The 16,449-nt window shown below is 38.1% G+C and overlaps 1 protein-coding gene across 3 annotated transcripts in view; it reads left to right on the forward strand.

The window, feature by feature from the left end:
- RGS6 (regulator of G protein signaling 6) overlaps positions 1 to 16,449 on the forward strand; it is a 488,602-nt gene that overhangs the window by 149,046 nt on the left and 323,107 nt on the right. Inside the window, exon 1 of one of the 3 annotated variants that reach the window (XM_038407247.2) lies at positions 12,301 to 12,735. The exons of the other annotated variants lie outside the window; for them this stretch is intronic. Within the exon in view, the coding sequence (XP_038263175.1) occupies positions 12,559 to 12,735 (177 nt within the window). The 5' untranslated portion in view covers positions 12,301 to 12,558. Of the gene's footprint in view, positions 1 to 12,300; positions 12,736 to 16,449 lie in introns of those variants that run through there. 3 annotated transcript variants of the gene reach the window in all.

A 16,449-nucleotide genomic window follows, 5' to 3' on the forward strand; every position in this document is an offset into this window, starting at 1 on the left:
CTCTCTTTATTACTATTTCCTTGAGCTCTGCAGAGGACAGAAACTCAGTTTCAAAAAGGATTTTGAGATTACAACATTTGTCTTAATTCCAGTTAGGAACAAAACCTGAAAGTATCACAGGAACAAAACCTGAAAAAATTACAGTTCTTCATGAAAGAAAATTCTGAAAAAAATTCATTTAGACATTTTTGATTTCATTCTTTAATTTAATTTTATATTATAATACATAATATACAAAATAAAAACATTTTATAAAAAGTAGTTTCAAAATGAAAAATCTAATTTTTTCTGGTTTTCCTCTTAACAAAGTTTTGGTGAAATCAGCATGACTTTGCAAAGGGTTTTGACTTTGATAAACTGCATTCTATGACAGAATGTGGTTCTATCATAGTTTTTTGACTAGCTCTACTGTCTCTCTCAGTTTGGCCCATCATTCATATTTTGTCAACTTTTCTGCATTTCAGCCCTAATCCAGCAAAGCACTTAGGCACATGCATAACTTTAAGCATGTGAATAGTCACTTTGACTTCAATACGAATACTCACATGATTAAAGTTGAGCACATGCTTATGTGCTTTACTGCATTTATTGTCTGTGGTGGGAATGCATGTGCTGTAAAGAGAGTAAGATGAACATACTAAATTTGACCATATCCGTTGTCTAGTTGCATGTTGCACCAAATTCGTTTTGTACTGAATTCCTTTATTTGCAGAAGTGACACCATAATCTCTCTGAGGCAGTTTGGTTTCCAGTACTTAATTTGTAATGAAAGAGGTACTGGGGCTCAAGCAATTTTTTTTACTTTCATAATTGACATGGCAAGAGTAGAGGTGTTGGGGCTCAGCCCTGCCAAGCCCTGGCACAGATAAAGCACTGTTGGTTTCCCTTTGTTTAGGTGGGTGGCTGTGGTGGTGCTGATGCTGGAGGGCGGGAGAAGGAGTGAGCGAGCTTGCTAGCAGATGGCTACATGCTGACTGTAATCTCAGAAATACACTTAAAATAGAAAATCTGTTTCCCTATAAGAAGGGTGTCATAAGTATGGTCTCAGATAGATTGAATGTGTCTAATCACAGAGGAAGATTTTAATTGAGGTCAGTCTATGTTGTTCCTGCCTCCCCTCCCCTAAAAACAAACAAACAAACCTACTACATCTGTTCTCCCTTTCAGCTTCCTAATTCATCCTTCACCCTCATACACTTCTGTCCCCATTTCATTTTGTTTCCTACAGTCCACTCTCCTTATTGCTCCCTTATTTTCCTTCTGCCCTTTCCCTTTGTGTCTTTGTCTGTACTGTGCTCTGCACTTAGAACTCTTTCTTAGGGGCAGATCCTGAGCTGGTGTAAATTAGCCTAGCTCCACTGACTTCAACTGAGCTATGACAGTTTACACCAGCCGAGGATCTGTGCCCCTCCCCCATTCTTATCTGCTAAGCACAGACTCTCTCTCTCCTTCAGATCTCACCTTAAACCCCGTTTCTTCCAGGATCTCTTCCTATCTTGGTCTCTAAGCTATTATATGTGTCTTGTTTTGTTTCTCTTAGATTTTAAGTTTATCTGGGAAAGGCACATGCTTTACTTTGTTTTGGGGAGCATTGTATACATTTGCACCATTATGTAAATGATAAGGCATTTACAATGATTATTATAGGTTTCAGAGTAGTAGCCGTGTTAGTCTATATTCACAAAAAGAAAAGGAGTACCTGTGGCACCTTAGAGACTAACAAATTTATTTGAGCATAAGCTTTCGTGAGCTACAGCTCACTTCATCGGATGCATTCAGTGGAAAATACAACGCATCATCAAGGATCTACAACCTGTCCTGAAGGACGACCCATCACTCTCACAGATCTTGGGAGACAGGCCAATCCTTGCTTATAGACAACCCCCCAACCTGAAGCAAATACTCACAAGCAACCACACACCACACAACAGAACCACTAACTCAGGAACCTATCCTTGCAACAAAGCCCATTGCCAACTGTGTCCACATATCTATTCAGGGGACACCATCATAGGGCCTAATCACATCAGCCACACTATCAGAGGCTCGTTCACCTGCACATCTACCAATGTGATATATGCCATCATGTGCCAGCAATGCCCTTCTGCCATGTACATTGGTCAAACTGGACAGTCTCTATGTAAAAGAATAAATGGACACAAATCAGACGACAAGAATTATAACATTCAAAAACCAATTTGAGAACACTTCAATCTCTCTGGTCACTCGATTACAGACCTAAAAGTGGCAATACTTCAACAAAAAAACTTCAAAAACAGACTCCAAGGAGAAACTGCAAAATTGGAATTAATTTGCAAACTGGATACAATTAAGTTAGGCTTGAATAGAGACTGGGAGTGGATGGGTCATTACACAAAGTAAACCTATTTCCCCATCTTTATCCCCCACCCCCCACTGTTCCTCAGACATTCTTGTCAACTGCTAGAAATGGCCCATTTTGATTATCACTACAAAAGGTTCCCCCGACCCCACCCCCGGCTCTGCTGCTGGTAATAGCTCACCTTAAGTGATCACTCTGGTTACAGTGTGTATTGTAACACCCATTGCTTCATGTTCTCTATGTATATAAATCTCCCCACTGTATTTTTCACTGAATGCATCCGATGAAGTGAGCTGTAGCTCACGAAAGCTTATGCTCAAATAAATTTGTTAGTCTCTAAGGTGCCACAAGTACTCCTTTTCTTTTTAATGATTATTATGTTATCCCTATTGTGCACTGTTGCTTATTTTATTTAGCTTCTCTGTGTGTGCACCATACTGCAAAGATATATTTGTACCATCTGTTTTGTAGTTACCCTTTTCACATGAATGAAAGAACTCCTTATGCTTCTTTACCAGCTGTTTCTCTGTCATGTATTGCTCTCCTCCCTGTATTTCACAGGAGGAATATAGCTCCCAACATGGCATTGTTGGCACACACTGTGGATATTTACAGAAAGGTTTTCTGTTAACTAAGTAGCCAGTACATTTAAGGATGCTTGCTGGTTTATGAACGTAAGTTGGCAGCTGCAACACCTCCATCCAGAAAACAGGTACAAGGAATGTCAGAGTTTTTACTGTTTCTTAGAGTGCAAAGTTTAAAAAACATGTGTTTGTTTTATTTTAAACTTAAGAAAAAGTCACTGATGAGTTTGCATGAATGGTAATACATGGGATAAGTAATAGTTGCTTGTGATGGCTTCTATACATAAGAATAGCAGCTATCATATTTTTTCATAATGGGGACCATATCTTAACAGTTTGTCACATGGACACCTCCCCTCTCATTCATGATCACAGATCTCACAAGGATCTCACAATTTCCTAGTGAGGATTACAGTTGCTTACATGGATAAGTGGTATTAGGAAAATGTTTCAGGTATTCTTAGCTGTCTTTAGTGCAATGTAGCAGCTGGAGAAAAGGGGGAAAGCCATTCCCATATGACCAGTCAGCTCTCCATAGCCAAGAAGTTATTTATTTATATGCATTATAGGACCCCCTACAGGCCTCAGGCAGGGTTCCTCAGACCACATTTTGGGAACCAATACACTAGCATAAGTGTTACAAAATGTTAGTTGTACTCTGTCCTCTAGTGAAGCTTTCATAGTGCTCTCTGAATTTACAGGATGTTCTACTTGTTGCTGCTTTGCTGTCCTGCTATAGAGAACAAGGATCTCCTCTTATTCTTTTGAAAGTAATAGTGTAGTAAATTAGTATGCTGAGGTATTAGACACAATTGCTAGGTTAATTTCACACACACCTGAGGAGCTGGGAGTAGAACCACAGTGGGCGCATTACCCATAAGGATGAATATTCTGAGTTCTCTCAAAGAACTCCAGTTACAAGTAACCAAACTTTGTATCTTCATCCCCCAAAATCTACATCTCTACCACTTGAGCTAAAGAATACCTTAATTTAGTAATAGCAGGTCCCTCATCTTCTCTGTGAGCCAGACCTTAGAGAGCAACCCCTTATCCACTATTTTTTCCTCTCTCTCACACAAATACAGAGTACATTGCAGGGGCAATGAGACATTGGGTTGAGCTAAATGGTTATTATAGTGAATTATTGTAGAATTGGGTAATATCCCTTTAAATACTTTTCAGAGTAGCAGCCGTGTTAGTCTGTATCCGCAAAAAGAACAGGAGTACTTGTGGCACCTTAGAGACTAACAAATTTATTTGAGCATAGCTTTCATGGACTACAGCCCACTTCGTCGGATGCATGCAGTGGAAAATACAGTAGGACGATTTTATACACAGAGAACATTAAACAATGTGTGTTACCATGCACACTATAACGAGAGAGATCAGTTAAGGTGAGCTATTACCAGCAGGAGAGAAAAAAACAACAACCTTTTGTAGTGATAATCAAGATGGCCCATTTCCAACAGTTGACAAGAACATGAGAGGAACCCAGTAGGCTGTCTGTAAGCAAGGACAGCTCCTCAACCTGAAGCAAATACTCAACAGCAACCACACACAACACAACAGAACCACTAACCCAGGAACCTATCCTTGCAACAAAGTCCGTTGCCAACTGTGTCCACATATCTATTCAGGGGACACTATCATAGGGCCTAATCACATCAGCCACACTATCAGAGGCTCATTTACCTGCACATCTACCAATGTGATATATGCAATCATGTGCCAGCAATGCCCCTCTGCCATGTACATTGGCCAAACCGGACAGTCTCTACATAAAAGAATAAATGGATACAAATCAGACGTCAAGAATTATAACATTCAAAAGCCAGTCAGAGAACACTTCAATCTCTCTGGTCACTCGATTACAGACCTAAAAGTTGCAATATTACAACAAAAAAACTTCAAAAACAGACTCCAACGAGAGACTGCTGAATTGGAATTAGTTTGCAAACTGGACACCATTAAATTAGGCTTGAATAAAGACTGGGAGTGGATATGTCATTACACAAAGTAAAACTATTTCCCCATGTTTATTTTTCCCCCCTACTGACACATTCTTGTCAATTGCTGGAAATGGACCATCTTGATTATCACTACAAAAGGTTTATTTTTTTCTCCCCTCCCCTCCCGCCCCCCACCCCCCCCCCCCACTGGTAATAGCTCACCTTAACTGATCACTCTCATTATAGTGTGCATGGTAACTCGCATTGTTTCATGTTCTCTGTGATTATAAAATCATCCTACTGTATTTTCTTCTGCATGCATTCAATGAAATGGGCTGTAGCCCACAAAAGCTTTTGCTCAAATAAATTTGTTAGTCTCTAAGGTGCCACAAATACTCCTGTTCTTTTTAAATACTTTGTGAGCTGTCTAGTTGTCATCACTGTGTTCTGTATTTTAGAAACCAGCCAAAGTGAGTGTGCATGTGTGTGTGTAAAAAAACAAGACTTGTATGTTGTGTGTATTTAGTAAACATGTTTATTTGGACTAGATCTGATTGGTATGTTTTGTTGTAGCTTATTTTTCATCGAATCTATTACATATTTAACAAAACTTTTGCAGAAACATATATAAAATCTCCATGAGGACATCGCTTGATGTTAACAAGACAAATGCATTCTGCAGAAATCAATGTAAATAATTCAGATATATAAAAACAAAGGAAATTTACCCAATTGTTGATATTAAGGTAACATTAAGGGACTGACTACAGCCCAAAGGAGGAAGCAAATTCAGAGTGAAGGACATGGCACCGAACATTTCGCATGATCTCAGACTTCTGCAATACCTAGCTACACTGGTACTTTGATAAACTTTTGAGTTTATCAGGTTGCAAGGTGTTGAAATCAGAAGGTGTTTTGAGCATCTGCTAATAGTCTATTGAAATCAGAGGAACATGGAAATGGATTGGATATGTTCAGTCCAGCGGGTGCATTCTATCTGGATATAACTTGGCCCTCAGAAGCACTTGAACAGTTAATATTATTATAATGTACAATTCTTTTGTGATAATTATACTCTTATGTGATCTGAAACCAAATTACATGCTACCCTCTTTGTAGCTGATTTTATAAATACAGGGTTGCAGTGCTAGTGTGCATTATCTATTCTGGTAACTGTTTATTCTTTATATTGCATGATTTAAATGGGAGGCAGGAAACTTCAGTCTCATTATGAATGCAAATGTTTAAGCAATTAAAATAAATAAAGTTGAGTATTACCATTTCCATATATATGATCATCTACATAGATATCCCACATGAAATCCTGGCCCCACTGAAGTCATTCTGATCTTTGTAATTGAATTCTCTCGGGCCAGAATTTCACATTCCATCTTTCAGAATTCTGAGGTTATGATTTCTCCATGTTTTTGCTATGCTTTTCATAATACTCTTTGCTAACCAGGATAAGTATGCCTGTGGTTGAGCAGTAGCTGTAAAAAGGTATCTATGCTGTTCCAAGACACATTCAATGGAAGATGTGGGGTTTTTTCACAGTTATGGGATTGGTTTCATACCATTTCTTCCTACGGTTATAGTTGACAGCATGCTTTGGAACTCTTCTTTCATGTACCAACTGATAGCATACAATTTTTAACATTAGAGATGCCCTTATTTCCTGTGTCCTTGTTGTTACTCACTGTTGAGATTTTAATCATGGAAATATTAACAAAAATGTCACCTCTGTGTGTGGTTGGTACTCTTATAAATCACATTATGGTTCATTGATGCCATAATGCTGTTCCCCAGACAACACTTCCAGGAAAGACATTGACTTAGTGGCATGAGAGTTAAAATAGATACCATCAAGTAATGTAATACCTATTCATGTTGATCCAGATCATTGTACTTCCTTGTTTTTAATTGAATCAGGATACAGGTAGGGCAGGTGGAGCTTCTGCCGTCCACTTCATGTGTGTATCACTTCATACTGTATGTCATGTAAGTAAATGATTTGATGTCTCTGCTGAACTGCTGACAGATGCCTTGGTCCTATAGCCTATTCTCAATCCTTTAATTCTGGGAGTCAGTATTTCCTGGTGCCTGTTTTTCCCCCAACCCACTAGTGATATGACATCATGAAAAACATGAGTGGGCTCAATAGGTTTCAGGTATGATTAAAGTTGACACCACCTTAGTTGTATTTTTTTTCATTTTTGAATGTAATATATCTAGTGACAGTATCTCACTACTCCTCCCTTTTCTTGTATCTGGAAGCAAGTAAATGTGAGTTGTGTTTTAAACCTCACTCTACCGTACTCTCTGTTCTCTCACTTGACTTCTCAACTCCAGCCATTTCTCACCCACTATGCCATGTAGAGGCTTGATTCTCAATTGCCCTGGGTTGGGAAATGTGTTTCTCCAAACTTCCGGATTGTTCCTGGTTTCCTCTAATAACAGAATGATTAGAAAGCCCATTTTTCACTACTACCACCTTGCTGCACATAAAAACCTAAAAAAAATCCCAACTGTATGAGAGGGAGAAGATTTGATGTATTGTTTAAATGGGTATATTGTCTATTTCAAAATTTCTAAATTGTGAGGTAAATTACTATGATTTCCCTGAAAAGGGATAATGGAAAAAGAATGTGATTTAGTGTTTTATTAATATGAATCTATTTGTGCTGAGCCAGTGGGCTTTTAGTTTTTCAGAGCAATACATATTGTTACTACCACTCAACCTTGATGTTTCTTTCATTGTGAAAATCCTCCAGGCTGTAAGCAAACTTTTATCACATTGCACTGATAGAATTTGATGGGTATTTTTTATTATGGCCTTTTTTGTTGGGGAAGAAGGGAAGGGAATGATTGAACTCTAGCTTACTGGCAACAAAGAAGTTTTTCTGTTTAAAAATAATCTCAAACATTTTTATGAACACAAAGGTCAAAAAAGGCTTCAAAATTAGCAACAGCCCAAGCCTGGCACCCAAGCATCTTTCATGGTTGGTTTAAAAAAAATAGAAGAAGGAGAATTAGAAGCAAAACATGTTAAAGGGACAGTGTAAATTTAAATAGCTCACTCACCTGTGAGAACTGTGTAGTTACTATTGTTGTAACTTGCCTCTAAGATCAGTACGAGAGTAAAAGTCAGAGAAGAAAAAGTTGTTCTCAGTTTTTTTCTAGTTAATTTACTCTGTGTAGAATCACTTTCTGTTTCCACTATGCATTTAGTTAGCTTTCTCTGCTGTTTGTGTCAGACTTTCACACAGCAACAAAGAAGAGAAAAAATACTGAAAACCATGATTTTGTAAACTCACCAAAATGGTGTGGGGAGGGAAAGCCGGAGAAGGACTCTGGTGCAGGGGGATCTGAAACTGTTTTAATTAATCTTGGTGAAAATGACTGCTTGTCTCTTTAAGATTTGGCTAACATCCTTTCAAATGCTTTCTTAATGTCTGTCCCAATGTGGGTAAGCCATATGTAACTATGCATTTCATTTATTCTCGTATACCAAATTCAGAAGTTGTGACTTATTCAGGCCAGTAGGTGAAGACAGTAAAAAAAGTGGTGATGGGATTCCTGTTGCTGCAGCTTCCTATCATCTCCCTCCTCCCGCAAATGTTTACTATCAGATGGAGTCCTAACATTTGGAATAAACTACTATAACTTCTCTTTAGAGACTGCTGCTTTCAGCTCTATTAGATTTATAGTTGGACCATTGGTGAAAGTTGTTATTCCAGAGGATCACTTTCAGACCCATGGCTGCAGTTCTTTTTGCCTTAGACTCTCTTTCCTTTGCTTTAGCTCCCCAGTAATTTAGGCCTGCATATGGGAGGTTGCTTTAACACCCATCATTTTAAAGGAATATACTTATATGAATAGGGAGCTCTCTATCAAGAATAGTTTACTTTGATATTTATTTTCATATCTGCCCACAAAAATATATGATCTAAGTACTGCAGTAGTCAACTTTTCCTTCTAATTCTAACACCCTTAGGATTAGTCTACACAGAGACCGTATACCAGTATAATTATACCACTATAGCTATGCTGAGATAATTCCTTGTATGGAGACTCTTTTTCAGGATTTAGACTGCCTTTTTTCAGTTTAGCTTAAATCACTTCCAAAGTGACATACGCTAAACTGAAAAAGGCACTCTAAATCCCAATAAAGTGTGTCCACATGGGAAATTATACTAGCTATAGCAATATAATTCTGCTGGTAAATTTTCTCCATATAGAAAAAACCTTAATTAGATAATCTCCATTCTCACAGTTATTTTTTACTCAGATTTTGTATTTGGTACTTACATTAGGAAGAGTAAATTATATTTACACTCAGGAAGGAAAAATCAAAGGTGTGGAGCTTGCTTTCAAAAGTCTTAATAGAGCAACACTTGGATGCAGAAACTACAGAAGCTGAACCACCAAAAAAGAAAATCAACCCTCTGCAGGTGGCATCTGACTCAGATGATGAAAATGAACATGCGTCGACTGGCTCTGGTTTGGATCGTTATCGAGCTGAACACGTCATCAGCATGGATTCATGTATTCTGGAATGGTGGTTGAAGTGCATCTGGCATGTAAATATTTTGTGATGCTGGCTACAACGGTGCCATGCGAACGCCTGTTCTCACTTTCAGGTGACATTGTAAACAAGATGTGGGCAGCATTATCTCCTGCAAATTGTAAGCAAACTTTGTTTGTCTGAGTGATTTGGCTGAAGTAGGACTGAGTGAACTTGTAGGTTCTAAAGTTTTACGCTGTTTTATTTTTGAATGCAGTTATTTTTTGTACATGTAATTCTACATTTGTAAGTTTAACTTTCATTATAAAGAGATTGCACTACAGTACTTGTTTTAGGTGAATTGAAATATACAATTTCTTTTGTTTTTTACAGTGCAAATATTTGTAATCAAAAATAAATATAAAGTGAGCACTGTACGCTTTGTATTCTGTGTTGTAATTGAAATCAGTATATTTGAAAATATAGAAAACATCCAAAAATATTTAAATAAATGATATTCTGTTATTTTTAACAGTACGATTAATTGCAGTTAATTTTTTTAATCGCTTGACAGCCCTAAATATAAGCATTGTGTCTAAGGATTTGAGAGAAGATGACAAACATTAATCTCACAATCTCTCTGAAGTAGTTATTGTTATTTTCTGGCTGTGCTGAAAGGATAGGAGATATTTGACATGGATTTAATCAGGCCACACCATTATTATTAGATGTTTCAGCCTTGGTCCATGTAAAAAGGAACGCTTTAGGCACTGAGATGCCCCTTTTAAACTCTGCATTCCTAAGGGATGAGCCAGTGACAGGCTGACTCCTTTTTTCAGCAGTTTTCATCTCCCCTCCCCCCACTAGCCATAAAGAATTGTTCCCTTCACTTGGCCAGCCAGCCAAACACCCCCCCCCCCCTTAAAGGTGCAGGGCGGTCATTATCCTCATTTTACAGGTGGGTATCTGAGTCACACAGTCCTTAAGTGACTTGTCAGGAAAATACTGATCTAGTTGATTAGACATGTATGTAGAAGTCACACAAGATTGGATTCTAATATGAACTTGTGACCTTGGGCTAGTCACTTAACCTGTCTCTACAATAGGAATAGTAAAACTTACCACTGGGCTGTGAGAGCGCATAAAACTATGCTCTGTAAGTATTACTATTACAGATGAGAAAAACTGAAACACAGGTTATCAAGGTCAAGTGAATCTTTGGCTATACTATGGACAAACTGTATATCCCAGAAATGCTGTCTATGAAGTCAAATAATGGATTTCCTCTTATGACTCCATATTAGACATTAGCTATGAATTTGACATTCTTCATTGATTATGTACCTCATCCCGCAAGCAAGCATAGTATATCCCCATCTATCCCAATCCACCCTTCTCTCTCCGCACACACACATACAGAGTGCAGTGACAGTTGACCATCTGGTTTGAATTACTAGAAAGGAAATTGTACATAAAGGCCACTTAGGGACTATTAAAGAGAGACACAGAGGAAAGAGTGCTCTCTCTAATCAGCAGTTCATTAATAGCAACATGTGTGCAGAATTGTCCATAGGAGACTGCTGAGATTTATGTATCTCTAATTGTTTAAACTGGAAATTTGAAAACTTATTAGGATCTTGGGTAATTACTTCTGAAATGCTTTCCACTCTCAGCCAAATGACAAAAGTTTATCAGTGTATGAGAAGTAATGAGTAGCAGTTGATGACTGGCAATAGTAGGAAAAACACAGTTTTCACAAATTAAATAAGTTGAATTACATAGAAAATAAGAGAATCAAATGGCCATTTCGGAAGATAAAAAGCAAAGCTGCTGCAACTGCTGTTGTATGGGTGGACTTCTGTATTCATGAAAGACCTCATGGGGCTCCACACAGATGTAGTGACTTGCAGGATCAGAGAATGAATTAGGAGCCTATAAAATAAAAATAATCATGAGCAGTTGACCAAACTGACTGGAGATTAACTTTTTCCAAAAAAAAGAAAAAAAAAAGACAAACTAATTTTACACCTTACTGTGAAACTGGTTTTTCCTTTTGAGAAGTCCTCTGTTATTTGAACTGTCTGGCAGTAGCCAGAATATATTTTGGAAAGATAAGGAAAAACTACTTTCAAAGATACTACTTTGAAGTTTGGAAAGAAAACATAGGTCAGGAGATTCACATCCCTCCTTTATCATTAACCTACAGGGACCTGGTCTTATTTCAAATATATAAATTCAGTGAGACCTGTATTCTTCCAAGTATTCCACCCTGGAAAAGTAATACATTTATAATCATTTTAAGGAATAAAATAGCTCACTTAGAGTGTTTCATCTTTGAAATTTTGGAAAAATAAATACTCTGCAAGTCTACAGTGCAATATTGACAATCTTAAGTATTCAAAGTCAGGCCCCCCAAAAATCATGAATCTATCTAAAATCATGATTTTAGTACGTTATAAATTTGGAGATTTTTATGTGACTTCTGGTATTTGAGCAATTAGCATTCATGTAGCTATCATACACATTCACCAAGGCTAGAAACTTACCTTAAAAGACAGACAGAAAAAAAGAGCTGAGATTTTCACACAATAGCATGATTTTAAGAAAATCTCCAATTAACACAACACTTCTGATAAAACTTTGGGAGTTGGCAACACAGATTAGTATCTTTCATCTGAAGATCATGCTTTAGAAATACAAAGGTGTGATGGGGTGTTCACCCTACAGTGGCCATGAAAAGGTTAATGTAGATTGAGAAGGGGGCTGATTAACCCAATGGGCCACAGCTGAGAGGCATCAGGTCACTAAGCAATCCCCTGACTCAGTGAGAGAGCCTGGGCTGGAGGTATAAAATCAGGAAATTAGAAGCAGATTGGGTGGCAATTTGCAGTTACTGCCTGGGAAAAGTGTTTGGAGGCTGCAGAGACAGGCAGTCAACAGTTACTTCCTTGGAGGAGGGAGTTGGGTGACTGGCAAACTGAGAGGGAAGGGAGCGTTATATGGTTAGGAAAGGGCTCAGGCAAAGGCAGTAAGGTCTAGAGGGTCCCTGAGTTGGAACTTGAAATAGAGGGTGGGTCTGGATTCCCCTGTCAGCCACTGAAGAAGTGATACAATGGGGCAGTGAATGAGAAGACTGCCTAAGATTACTGAAGAAAGACTTTGATACCCTGGAAGTGGAAAATGCATACAGTGACCTGGCTGAAGGGGCTGAGTCACGAAGATGCAGCAGCAGCTCATGGAGCAAGAGAGGGGCTGCAGACCCAGAGAGAGAGAGAGGTGAAGAGACAGCATGCAACTGCGGGAAGGGGCATCAGCCTCACAAAGCTAATCCCTAGAATGGCCAGCAAAAGCTTAACAGTGAGTCAAGCACCCCCTGTCACATATGTTTTCAAGTATGGATGCTTAGACACAGATAAATATAAATAAGTGGCTTGACTTGTCAGAAATGCTGAGCATCTCCAGCTCTCATTGACTTTGAATTGCTGGTGCTTAGCACCTCTTAAAATCAGGTGACTTAATTGGTTGTCCAAAAACAGAGTTGGTTGCATGACTTCAGACTCTGAAGTTTGAAAAATTTGTCCTAATTAATTAATCCTCACAATACCCTGGTTAGGTAGGTAGGGCGGTCACATTGCCCATCACTGAAAGCTTTCTCTCTGGGGTGTGGCACAGCAGCTGCTTAGTCCTCAGGACACTGCTTCCTGGGTTAGGGTAGGTTTGTAAGGACATTGTGAGGAAGAGTGGCTGGAGCATTCCTGTCACGTCCCATTTGCCTCCTTAGGCTGGTCTGTCAGATAGAAGTAGCAAGGGTTGGGCAACATAAAGATGAAGCAACAACTAGGGACGGAAGCTTCCTGGCGAAGTGCTTAAAAGCTTTATTCTGAGCTCTGTACTAAAGAGATGTTGACTAGCAAGGAAGTCACTGTCCCCCTTTCAGTGTTTGTAGAGAAGGCCCAATATAGGGCTAGGGAGGTCGCGGAGAGATCATTCAAAAGAGGACAAGAAAGGGGAGGGAGGGAGAGTATAGTTGTCTCCCATTCCTCATGTTAGAATTCTAAGAACATACGTACTTAGTCACCTGTAGGGCTGTAAGGATTAACAGCCCACTACTGGAACACTACTTAATTATGGTCCACTTAAAAATCTCTCTTTCCGTAGATATTAAAAGTGGAATTTTTGATGCAGTATTGTCTATTTTGTCCCTGTAAGTATCAGGTTGCCCTAGTTGGCAGAAGTGGGTGGCAATGTCATGAGAGATCTTTCATTCCCATTCTCATAAGCAGCGTCTGTCACTGTTTCCTGAATTACCTTAGCAGTGGCAACTTGGCACTAATAAAAGTCTGAGAGTGGGGCTGTCTTTGAGAGTAATGAATGGAAAATGCAAACTGGCAACAGGACCATTCATCTGCTCATGTTTTGTATACACGGAGTGTTTCAGTTTTATACTGATAACTAGGGCTGTCAGGCGATTAAAAAAAATTAATCGCGATTAATCACACTGTTAAATAATAGAATATCATTTATTTAAATATTTTTGATGTTTTCTACATTTTCAAATATATTGATTTCAATTACAACACAGGATACAAAGTATACAGTGCCCATTTTATATTTATTTTTATTAAAAATGTTTGCACTGTAAAAAACAAACAAAATAGTATTTTTCAATTCATCTAATACAAGTACTGTAATGCATTCTCTTTATAATGGAAGTTGAACTTACAAGTGTAGAATTATGTACGAAAAGCCCTGCATTTAAAAAAAAAAGTAAAACGTTAGAGCCTATAAATCCAATCAGTCCTACTTTTTGTTCAGCCAATTGCTCAGACGAACAAGTTTATTTACATTTGCAGAAGATAATGATGCCTGCTTCTTGTTTACAATGTCACCTGAAAGTGAGAAATGGCACTGTTGTAACTGGCATCACAAGATATTTACATGCCAGATGCACTAAAGATTCATATGTTCCTTGGTGCTTCAACCACCATTCCAGAGGCCCATGCTGATAGCAGGTTCTACTCGATAATGATCCAAAGCACTGCATACCGACGCATGTTCATTTTCATCATCTGAGTCAGATGCCATCTGCAGAAGGTTGATTTTCTTTTTTTGTGGTTCGGGTTCTATAGTTTCCACATCAGAGTGTTGCTCTTTTAAGACTCCTGAAAGCATGCTCCATTCCTCATCCCTCTCAGATTTTGGAAGGCGCTTCAGATTCTTAAATCTTAGTTCAAGTACTGTAGCTATCTGTAGAAATCTCACATTGGTATCTTCTTTGCATTTTGTCAAATTTGCAGTGAAAGTGTTATTAAAATGAACAACATTTGCTGGGTCATCATCTGAGACTGCTATAACATGAAATATATGGCAGAATGTAGGTAAAACAGAACAGGCGCCAAACAATTATCCCCCAAGGAGTTCAGTCACAAATTTAATTAATGCTTTTCTTTAAACGAGCATCATCAGCATGGAAGCACATCCTCTGGAACGATGGATGAAGCATGAGGAGGCATATGAATCTTTAGTGCATCTGGCATGTAACTATCTTGTGATACTGGCTACAACTGTGCCATGTGAACACCTGTTCTCACTTTCATTTGCCATTGTAATTAAAAAGCGTGCAGCATTATCTCCTGTAAATGTAGACAAACTTGTTTCTCTTAGCAAATGGCTGAACAAGAAGTAGGACTTGTAGGCTCTAAAGTTTGATATTTTGTTTTTGAGGGAAGTTATGTAAAAAAAACCAAAACCAACCTACATTTGTAAGTTGCACTTTCATGATAAAGAGATTGCGCTACAGTACTTGTATGAGGTGAATTGAAAAATACTATTTCTTTTGTTCATTTTTTACAGTGTAAATATTTGTAATAAAAAATATAAAGTGAGCACTGTACACTTTTTGTATTCTGTGCTGTAATTGAAATCAATATATTTGAAAATGTAGAAAAACATCCAAAATATGTAATAAATTTCAGGTGACATTCTATTGTTTAACTGTGCGATTAATCGCAATTAATTTTTTGAGTTAACTGCCTGAGTTAACTGCAATTAATTGACAGCCCTACTGATAAATAAAATTTTAGTATAAACTTTGATTTGTCCCTGAACAATGATTCCTGGTGTGTAACTTTCCTCAGCAGGGGACATTGGGCAGATTCCTTTCCCGTTTACCTAGGTGCTTTTCCCTTGACCTCAGCAGCACCCCAGTAAGAGAGGCTTCCTCCATGGAGAAACCAGTTCATTAACCTCTTGAAAACAACTAAGGGCTTGTCTTCATGCACACTGGAACTAAAGTTGTGACTGGAAGCTGGGTTAGTTATTTCAGACCCTGTTTGTATGCAGAGAAGCCGTCACTGAACATTGCCTCCCTTTTTCTCAAAGATGGGATAGTTTTATTTCACAAATGATGTGAAGAGACATGACTTCTCCCTATAGAAATTTCCATGCTGAGCAGTATTCTGCATTATTGAACATCATACTTAGTGTCATTTTCATGGCTAGGTAGTTGCAGTAAATAGAATGAAATGAAATGGGCTAAGATGAAAATAGATTGCCACCTTGATTAAACCAGCTTTGATTTTGATTCTAGTCAACAATATCAATAATTATAAGATAAATTATACAGTACAGTGTTTTCTGTCAAAATAATAAACTAGGATTAATGTCTATCACCCGTGATAAAACATTTAAAGCTAACGTAACATGTTATTAAGTGTGTGAGTTGTTATTGATCTGTGTCTTCCCTGAAGAGTTGAAATTGTTACTTCCAAACAAGCTTTAAATCTTATTACATGTGTATCCCATATACCATAACATTTAAAAATGGAGTTATGGCCAAATTCCTGCTGATTGGTGTTATACATTGATAGTGGAGAAGTGAAGATTCTCTTGACCCAACCCTACAGTTTCCCTCCTTCTTGTAATAGGGAATGGAAAAAGAGTTTCATTGCCTGTCAGGTAGATGCAATTTTGAAAAAGACTTCTTAAGGAAATGTATTTACTTATTTATTTTGTCTAACATGCTAATTATTCTGACCATAAAACTATGCTATGTGGATTCTCCCAGTGTCA

This window comes from Dermochelys coriacea, chromosome 6 (assembly GCF_009764565.3).
Source record: "Dermochelys coriacea isolate rDerCor1 chromosome 6, rDerCor1.pri.v4, whole genome shotgun sequence".
Taxonomy (NCBI): domain Eukaryota; kingdom Metazoa; phylum Chordata; order Testudines; family Dermochelyidae; genus Dermochelys; species Dermochelys coriacea.